The 10,312-nt window shown below is 42.9% G+C and overlaps 1 protein-coding gene across 2 annotated transcripts in view; it reads right to left on the reverse strand.

Annotated features, from left to right (window-relative positions):
* SESN2 (sestrin 2) overlaps positions 1 to 7,550 on the reverse strand; it is a 57,577-nt gene extending 50,027 nt beyond the window's left edge. Inside the window, exon 1 of one of the 2 annotated variants that reach the window (XM_086957590.1) lies at positions 7,373 to 7,550. In XM_086957590.1, coding sequence (XP_086813716.1) covers positions 7,373 to 7,495 — 123 coding nt within the window. In that variant the 5' untranslated portion in view covers positions 7,496 to 7,550. The remainder of the gene's footprint in view (positions 1 to 7,372) is intronic. The other variant, XM_086957591.1, reaches the window with a different exon arrangement.
* Positions 7,551 to 10,312: the final 2,762 nt, after the last annotated feature.

Genomic DNA, 10,312 nt, shown 5'->3' on the forward strand with positions numbered 1-10,312 from the left:
CCAAAAGTGAGAAAATTTTGGATTCCGAAATGCCTGTCAACAATTCTTGAATTTTAGGTAAGGGATGGCAATCCACAATGATGTTTTGATTAAGGGAGCGCAAATCCGCACATAAACGAATAGAGGAATCCTTTTTCTTAACGACAACAATGGGACTAACCCATAAAGAAGAATTGGTAGGGACAATAATGCCTTCTGAAACCAAGTTGTCTAGGACTTTTTTAAGCTCATCTCTTACATTCAAAGGAACATTCCTCAGTTTATGGCAGACGGGAATGGCATTGGGTTTCAATCTGATCAGATGCTCAAAATCTTTGATGTAGCCCACGGAATCTTTGAAAACCTCCGGAAATTCAGATATTAAATTCTGAATCTCCAAGTCTTCTTCATGAATTACATTAAAAATTGAGGTTTCATTGATTTGGACTGGTGTGTCAGAACCAGGAACCAATTTCAAACCCATTCTAGCCAAATCTTGCCATCCAACAATAAGTTTTCCATCAATGGCAATATATACTTTCGTATTAGTAAACCTACCTAAACATTCAATTCTTGAAATAAAATATCCTAACATGTCAATACGTTTCTTGTTATAGGCTTTGGGAATGATGTCAAGAGGAGATAAAGATACACTCTTGCTCCAGATTTCATCAAATAAGGTATTAGAGATGATGGTAACAGGTGCCCCTGAATCTGCCATCATGTCTAATTTTACACCATCAACAATTACACAGCAAGTGGGGTCTTTGACAAGTGTAGTGTCTAGATCAAGCTCAACTAAATCAATGGAGAGAATTTTCCTTTCAGGAATAGACAGGTTAGAATCAACATTTTGAATAGAGTTAATGTGAAGATCATCAAATGGAGATTGCAAGAAAGACATTTCAACATTGGAAACATTTACATTAGGATCTTCAACAGAAGAAAGATTATTGATTCGAACACCTTTCCTGTTTCTGCAAACAATATTAAAGTGGCCAATTTTGCTACAAAAAGTACATTTTTTACCCAACGCAGGACATGTGGGGCTGTTACTAAGGTGACTTTTTGACCCACATCTAAAGCAATAAGAATTAAATTTCTTTTGAAAAGGTTTAAATGATGAGTTTTTTTGAAGAACAGCATTAATTTGTATATCTTTTTCATGTTGAAGAAGATTTCCATCGGTGATGCATCTCGAAGAGACAATCGACCTTTCTACGCTTTTGGCCATGTCCAACACTTCATTTAATGTGGGATCACGACAACTTAAAATCCTCTCCTGAATCTTTTTGTGATAGCAGTTGTAGACGAACTGGTCTCTTAAAACAGTGTCTAGATATGTTCCAAAATTGCATTCTGCAGCCAAATTTCTCAAAACAGAGATGAAGTCCTCTACAGACTCATCTTGATGTTGTTTCCTTTTCATGAAGTTGAAACGTTCCATCATAACACTGGGCTGATCAATAAACTTTTTATTCAATCTTAAGACTGCATCGGTAAAAACATTCCATCCTTCTCCATCTCCTGATGGAGGTACAGACAAAGGAAGGTTGTTGAAAATTTCTTTTCCAGCAGTTCCCAAATGGCTATATAAAATAGCTAGCTTCCTTTTTGCAGAGTATTCATCTGCACCAATTGCCACTAGGTAATTCTCAAAACCAATGAACCACAATTTCCATGACTCTTTTGGCTTGCCAGGATTAGGTAAAAAATGGTTCAAGTATACAATTTGTTGATTAGTGGCCATAATGTAAATAGAAAGCTTTGTAAAAGGTCTTTTCTTTTTTTTTTTAAAAAAAAAAAATTCTTAGTACAGTATATAAAGTGAAAGAAGTAACTGTATTGAAGTCTTAAGTTTTTTTTTAAATAAATACCTTTTTATTCGATGCGCTTGCTGTTGAAAAGTGAAGAAACAGACTCGAAAATCACTCGGTAAATGTTGTCATGGAAACGAGTGAAACAAAATGGCCCCCAGAGCGTGAGCGTGATGACGTAGGTAAATGATGTCATCCGCGTTGGAAAGCGCTCGAGGAATCAACCAGTAGGCTGTCAGGAGTGAACAAAAATGAATAAATTTCTCAAAACTCACTGCAGCGTAGTGTGATGACGAGGTTTCCGGTATCAGAGAAGGAAAGCGAAGGTTTTGAAGCGAAGCGCATATGCAGATGCAGGTATTTTTCAGGAGAATGCGCAAAAATGGTGAAATGCTGTTAGAAATGCCGGGATCGTAGAGGTCCTTGTCGCCAATATGTAAAGTAAGTAGGCAATGAGGATGAAGCAGTATAAACCATTAAACAATAGTTTAATTGTAAGTTGAACAGCAGATCACAGGAGCGCAGCTTGCCAGGAACGGATCCGCGGAGAAACTGACTCAGGTACGGTTAATACACAACAGTGTCCAGCATGACACGAGGGACGCACTTTTGAAGAGAAACATTCTCTTCAGAAGTGCGTGCAGCATGTTGGAATACAAGAGAAATGATGATGTGACATAAACACAAAAGAATGCATGAGCGCGCCGCAGCGTGCCATGCAACTTATTTAAATGATACACTTACATGTACTTTACAGGGACCTCACGATAGTCCAATACCCTAACTGCAAAGTACATGAATTTACTTCTTACATTGCTCCAACCTACCCTCCACTTCATGCTCCTTTAACCATCAGGACTAGCATCAAAAATCAGTGCTCATAATAAACTACCAGACTCCCTCCCGTAACAAGCAGCAGTGGAAGGGGCGTGGTTGGAAGCTGATGCAACAGATTCACCCAGCTTCCTGGCACACAGCAGCCCAGCCAAATACGCCTCCAATTCCACTTATTAATTGTACAATTTAATGGATTACATTTAGCCTCTGGCTCCAGTGCTCAAGATTCACGTGCACACGCACGAGGTTGAACAAGTTCTTCCTCACAAATGCTCAATTTACTGGAAACCGATACCAACACGAAAACAAAAACTCGGTGAGGGGGTGAATGCACCCTTCTACTACCAACACTTTAGGAATGCAGCTAAACTGTGACGATCGAGGTCCTAGGCGTGGAGCAGAGTCAAGAAGTGGTAAATTGGTTTATAAAAATGAAGTACTACATATATTTTTCGACTATTTCCGTCAAAACACTACGTTGGGATCACTGCAGCTCGAAAGTTTACCTTGAAATACAGCATACATATTCTATTCTACTAACTACCCCAAACGCCAACACTGACACAATATTTACACACTTGATGTATTTATTGTCGGACACCCGAGATTGAATAGAGACAATGCACTCGTCACGAACCCGACGGTTGTGGGAGAATAGAGCTCTGGTAGGGACAAGTCCGTTAGAGACCAGCTATATTTGAATATCCATCGTATTATCATTCCCCTATCGCGATCTTCCAGCTTAGGACTCGGAGCACCTAGTGAAAAGCTGCCTGGGGCAATCACATTTCAGTCACTAGCGCTCAGACACTGGCAAACTCTACTTAACGAGCATACAAAACAGTGGAACATACGCTGAGCATTACAGCATTTGACGAGAACTCCCTCCGAAGTGAAGTTAAGCAACACAACCAACACTATGCGATGCTTACGTTACCCACATCACCAACGGTTCGAATTTAAGGGGGGCACGGATAAATGTCCGCTTCTATATTCAAAGCCATTAACTGTTAGAGAATGGTGATGGAACCTGAACGTTAAATGTCAATAGACCGTTGCTATGGGCGCCGACCTGGCTCGCCAGCATGCCGGCCTAGACCAGAAGGTCCACAGTGCCTGTTAAGTGGCAGCCTCGGGTCTCGTCTGTACACGACATGCCCTCCTTATTGCTGGCCTGACAGGCTGCCTTGCATCAGAAACCGGTTTCTGATGTAAGACGGCCATTGGATTTCACTCTGCAGAGATCGCGGGGGCAGCCAGTGACTTATAAATAGGAGCGGGGGCTCGGCGGGAGGCGAAGGACGGGCTGGGAGAGGGCCATGACGTCACTCCTGCGACGGGGCCAGCGATGCAATCTCTCCCGCTGTTGATGCAAGCGCGCCGGTCGCCTCTTACCCCAGACTAGCAAACATACCAGACCCGGTTCAGACAGGAGACTCACGATTTTTCAAGTCTAAAATGGCTGAAGCATGGTTTCATTCTAGCTGTTCACTTAAAATTGCCTCTGCTTCATTAGAAGTCAAAGGGAAAAAGACATTACCCCGATTTGCTTTTAAAACCGCCCACTTTCCTGTTCGAAATAATTGGCAGGTATCTATGGACTGGCTCTAAAAACACGCAGTCAAAACAACTTATTCTGGTATTTACATAGGAGTACAGACATAACCACAGCATCTCTATGTATCGCAAGCGATTTTTCCCCACACCGTCATCTATGGAAAAGCCGGCATCACATGACACAGCGAAAACGGGGTGAGCTGAAAAACCCATGCAGTGTCGCGCCAATTCAGGCATACCAGTCGAAGTAAAGACCGAGGGAGTTCAGTTCAGAGTTGTCATTGTGTGAAGTACAGGGCTATAGCACCGTAAAATATTTAGGTCAAATAGCGTAAGAAGTAACTGTGGGAAGGGTTCTGATACCAAAAGGAGACGTGCGCAGGTCGGTATCCATTTAAGTGTGATAACCATTCTTTTAACAGCACTGTGGGAGAAAGAGTCGGCTTCAGGCCTGTGTATCCCGCAGGCCTGAACCAGACATGTATGTCTAAGTCTTTCACCAATCAGTGTTCAGTAAAGATAAGTACATTGCATCAGGGAGCACTGTGTTGAGTGGGGAGGAGGGGGGCGGGGGTCGGGGGAAGCCTTACAAGAGGTTAAGAATTTAGTATGGTCACCATTGTGCCATGCCTAGCCTTATACCGCGTAACAAGATTAGTAACAATATATTGGCAATCACAGCTGCATCCAAGCTATATACATGACATTTTCAAAGTTCACCTGTCACAAAATCCCAGATGAATGAGGTTAAATGAAATCTGTGAATTGTAGTGTCTCGGGCGGTTAGGCCAGCTTTTCCAGTGTAAAGTATTACACACAATATTTTTATCATATCAGTTTGATTCTACTGTCATAACATGGAAAACAAGTTTGCAGTGTAGTACTGTGTGTGAATGTGCATTTATTAGTATAGTTGCTCTAAATAACGAGGACTGGTCTGTTTGAAAAGGGTAAGCAGCACCATGCAGACGTGAGTTACTGTTCATTTCTTTTTTGCTGGCTGGGGACGAAGCCCGATACAAAGTGGAGCTTGCAGGTTAGCCCATCCCTTAACTAGGGTACTGACTTGTAGATTTACTACACAATCCGTCATCTGCTGTTTAATTTGCAGATTTTAATCCATTTTTTTGTTTCTGGTTCAAACCGTCCAGAAGTTAATAAAAACAGTGATGCGCATTGCTGTGCAGTGGAAGGCCCTTTGCAAAGCTTAACTGGGAACCTGTTGCTTATTGCTATTTTTTTTTATCTCAATATAGTTTTTTTTTTTTTTAAATACCCTAATTATCAACGCTTTGTCGTTACAGGGTTGCAGCCCACATTGGCTGTGTTAATGGTTAAATGTTAAACTAGTACCAGTTAAGTGCAACCAATGTCTAGACAGTGTTAAGAAGTGTAAAAGTGACAAAATAATTAAGTAATACTATCACAAAATGTTCTGCATTGCCTAACATAGGTGGTCTTTTCTAGAAGCAGAATTTACTCAACTCTACAACACAAGGTGGCCCTCCCAAGCCACATAATAACAACACTAATGTAAAAGCATGAAATAGACATCTTGGGACTATCCCCAGCTTAACCGTTGACCTGCAACTCCGAATTAAACACACCACGTATCTTGAAATGTTCCAAAAGAATAATATCGTAAATGAAAAGTAGGGTGATTTAAACAAAGGAAGGGGAAACACTTAAATGTTAAGAGCCCAAAGACAGACAAACATATTTAGGAACCCCGAATATTAAATACTACTATGCGTGTTGACGTCTGTTGCCTAGGTTTTATAGTGAAACTTATCACCAGGCCGATATAAATCATAACGGTTTAATGAGAGACGTTTCATGTTCCTGGCGGTCACTTCCTTATACCCCAGACTATCACCAGCAGAGAGGGCATTCACTGGTTGTGTTCGTCCAACACAAAAGCCACTCCCATGACACAAAGAGACCAGTACTGCTCTTCGGCTGCCGCCTTCTGTCCTGTAGTCACCTTTCCAGCCACGAATGGGCGGGGTCATAACAGCGTCTGCGCCCCCACAAGCCAGGCTCCCTTGGTGCCTAGGGGCTGCCTGGGCATGTCCTTGCGGGTCAGGGAAACTGAAGAAGTTTCTGGAATACCCACCAACAAAAAAAACACACACACACGACCTAGGAAGACTTGGACGCACAAAAGTAAAGGCATATATTCAGCTGAGAAATTATGTCTCTGATGATGCTAGGTATATCTGTACATAAATACTGTTCCCTCAGTTATACCGATATATGATGCACTCACTGCATGCCTCCAGTGTACCGGCTTAATTAACACTTCACAGATTAGCCAATGCACCGTGGTCCGCAAATCTATCACGCCCATTTTATGGCCCCCATTCACAGGGCAGCCCCAAGAACATAATGTCCAATGGCAAACCCAAATGCTCAAAGTTACTGAGAGCGTAACAATGATGTTCACAATCCGTCTCCGCTCAAAACACCTCTATACATCACCGCCAGTTTTGGGGTACACCCGATTCGTTTTATTTCAAGGGTAACATGGGGTCTCACCTATAAACCTGGGGCTAATGTTATGGCCACTTATTGATATGCAGGTGATAGGTGCCCTAAGGGTCCGGATCACTGGAGATCGATGAGGGTTGCGGGGGAGCAATTGTAAACGGGAGCAAAGAAAGGGAGTCAAATGTGTTGCTTCTGAGATTATGCAGAGCTGGGCTGCTAAAACGTAGGATTGGGCTAACTAGAGTACAGTATGTGGCTCAGAAAGGCTTCGAGGTTGTGTGTCTAAATCAAGGGGGGGGGGTAGTCTTGTTCCCCCACCGACGGAAGGTAATTAGCCCTGGGCCTTACTCTACAGGGGGGAGGGGTGTTACTAGCCATTCACGCTTTTCAAGATGCGGAAATTGTTAACCCTGATGGTGGCGGAGAGGGGTGCAGTCCAGACCTTGAGGGACTTGGCTTGGGTGCTGTTCCAGTTAAATTGACGGGGGGGGGGGGGTGGTCGCTCTATGCTTATAGTCCAGGACTCTCCCCAGGGATTTACTTTTGGGCGCAGCTCGGGTGTGGGTCTGGGACGGTGCTGATCCTCAGTTAAACTTGTCAAAGCGACACCCCCTCTCCCCCCACCCCACCCCACCCACTCACTCACCCCCGTCAGTTTAACTCGCATAAGCAAAACCCCTTCGGGATCTTACCTGCTCCCTAGCCCTGAAATACTGGTCTCCCCCAGACTCTCTGCACAGCAGACTGGGCGTACTGCCGCACTCGGCGGACTGAAGGGGTAACAAGGGGCCTACGCGTCTGGGAAGCAGCTCCATGTCTCCGGCTCCACTCTCTACTTCAGATGGCGACACTCTCCGAAAAATTGGGCAGCAACAGCTGCTTATACGTCTGCGAAGGGATTGTGACGTGTCTGGATCTTTCACCAATCAAAAATAGAGAAGCAAGCTTGCTTCGCCAATCAGATGCTGTGACAACGGAAGCCACCGCCTTGAACCTCCCTCCTAGTCTCTGACGTCTCCGCTTGCCAATCAAAGCACCAAAGAATTATGGGGTATGTAGTTTCATTGCTTATTTCAAACGATTACCGCAGTGACCGCTGTCACACCGTAGTCTTTTTTTATTAAAACATTTTATGTGGTTTAGATGGCAACGGAACTTTACAACAACGGAGACTTTGACTTCTCTGGACTGCATTGAATTACTATTAGAAACCGGGATTCGGTCTAAGCAATCACTGCTGTTGGAAGCTTGAAACAATATATCAAACATCCGGAACACTTATACGTCAAGCACATACACAAACTTTAAATTACTGTTCTTAATCCACTAACAACCTGAATATACAAAAATAGAGATGTGAATGGAAATTCAGAGCTTTCCGAAATGTGTTTTTAATTTCTTATGGGAAAACTATTTGTAGTGTCATATGTGTTTGAAATAGTGGCACCCTTGGAGCTACTGATGGAGTCCATAGAACTGTAACGTAAGCATCATCGGAGAGTAGTGCAGTGAATGCATGTTTAGAATTTTGAGTTTGCGGTTACCCATAGAAGACTATAGTCTTGTTATGCTAATCTCTGTGTGTGAGGTACTCATTGATGAATTCCCAGGCTGGGGAGGACGCTACAGCAATATGCTAGACTCTAGCATATAACTTTAGCTTTTTACTTCCAAATGCGTTTACTTTTGTCTGCATAAACTGATGCCATTGTTAGTGGTTTTCTTAGTGACAAGTTCTGAGACTATAAAGAGCTTCTCTTCATGGACCGGAAGCAGTGTAAATTCCCTAATGATTTTGGTGCTCCACATCTGAGCCTGATTAACAAATCAATACATTTGATGGAGCAAGGATTCGCACGAAAAGTGACTTGCTTGGCTGAGACCCGCAACGATGATCCCCAGATTCTCAACGTTAATATCCTGCCAATAGGGAATATACCCGATTCCCCAGCGGGTGAAGCACTATTACTAGGCCAGCAATTACCAGATCAATTAATTAAGGACTTAAGATGGGAAGGATCTTTAGCCCAAGAGAAATTTAATGGTGGGAGTATACTCACAAGTTTGCGGGAGACAATACAAACCCAAAAGGAGGTAGAACATAGTGTAGAGGGCATTGAGATGTTAACTCCTCAGACGCTGACGGCAGAAGCCAGCTCACATAAATCCAATTTAAAAATAACTTCCTGGAATATTGCAGGGCTAAATAAAAAATCAAGGGACCAGTTATTTTTAACCTTTATGGAAAAGCAGGACATAATTTGCTTACAGGAGTGCTGGGATCAGGAGGAGACCCATATTGAGGGCTTTAGCACCTTCTATATTCCGTCGATACAGGGAAATCGAGGCAGAGGCTCTGGGGGTCTGTGTATTTTTGTCTCTAATCTGTGTAATACAAAACTGACCACACATGAGGCGAGTGGATACAAAGTAGGTGTAGGTAGATCACTACAAGGACTTATGATCAAAGTAAATGGGCGGTCCCTTTTTCTGATTAACATGTATATTAACATGCCAAAAGCAGATCTCAAAGCCTTAATAGTTGAGCTCACTACAATGCTTAAGAGAGGCGGGCAGGACGCAGATTGTACCCTCATAGCAGGAGATCTTAATTGTCATCTATGTCCTTATAGTGCCACAAAAAATTGTGGCATTTATAATCTAAGAGGGGATCCCACCACACATTTTGAACATTCTACCCTGGGTAACATGTTAAACCAACTTATGCATGATTGGGATTTGGGTTTTGCTAACAAACTCTGTGAGCCACCTGTAGCATTTCAGACAACCTTTTTTGGTCGAGGGTCAGGCACTGTAATCGACTATATCTTAGTGTTAAATAGGAACCAGGGCTGTTTGGAGGAGTTTAATACGGAAGATCTGGCATTAAGTGATCATTTTCCGATTAGCGCCAGTATCTCTGTAGGAAAGCCCGGGAGCCTTACAACAAGTACATCTAGTATCCTTCACGGTCACTCGGTGTCGCTGGCAAGGAAAAATGGATACGTCATAAAATGGGCGAAAATTGACTCCACAAATTTCTTGAAGGACTTAGTCCAGAAAGAATTGAAACAATTCTCGACCTGCTTAGAATTTAATACTAATCCCCAGCTAATTATAGTGGCTTATGATAGGATAATTGCCACTATAAATGACAAGCTAACTAAAAAACAAAAGATAGGGGTAGAAAGGAGAGTATGCGGCTGGTTTAATTCCGCCTGTACCAAAGCCCATAAAGATCTGCTACAGGCATTAAAGACTGTCCCAAAAGACAGTAGCTTGGTTAAGGATGCCAGGCGAGCCTATAAGCAGACCCTTCGAAGTAGACAGGACGAACTGAAAAATCAAGCCTGGGAAGCCCTGATAAAGGCAAGTGCCTTACGGGATAACATCTCTTTCTGGAAAGAAATTAATGCCCCCTTCTTCGCCGATAGCAAGGCTGACTCTATGGAGATAGCCATAACGGAAGATGTCTGGGTTAATTACTTCACCTCCCTATATAAGAAAGATTTAATAGTAACGACCCCACAAGATGATTTGAATATCAGGCAGGTGGAACATGCACTGACGCAAGGTAGTTTCCCATTAAATGTAGTTATTACCCCTCTAGAGGTTGAGCAAGCAATTACCCA

This window comes from Lissotriton vulgaris, chromosome 2_1, assembly GCF_964263255.1.
Source record: "Lissotriton vulgaris chromosome 2_1, aLisVul1.2, whole genome shotgun sequence".
NCBI classification, from domain to species: Eukaryota; Metazoa; Chordata; class Amphibia; order Caudata; family Salamandridae; genus Lissotriton; species Lissotriton vulgaris.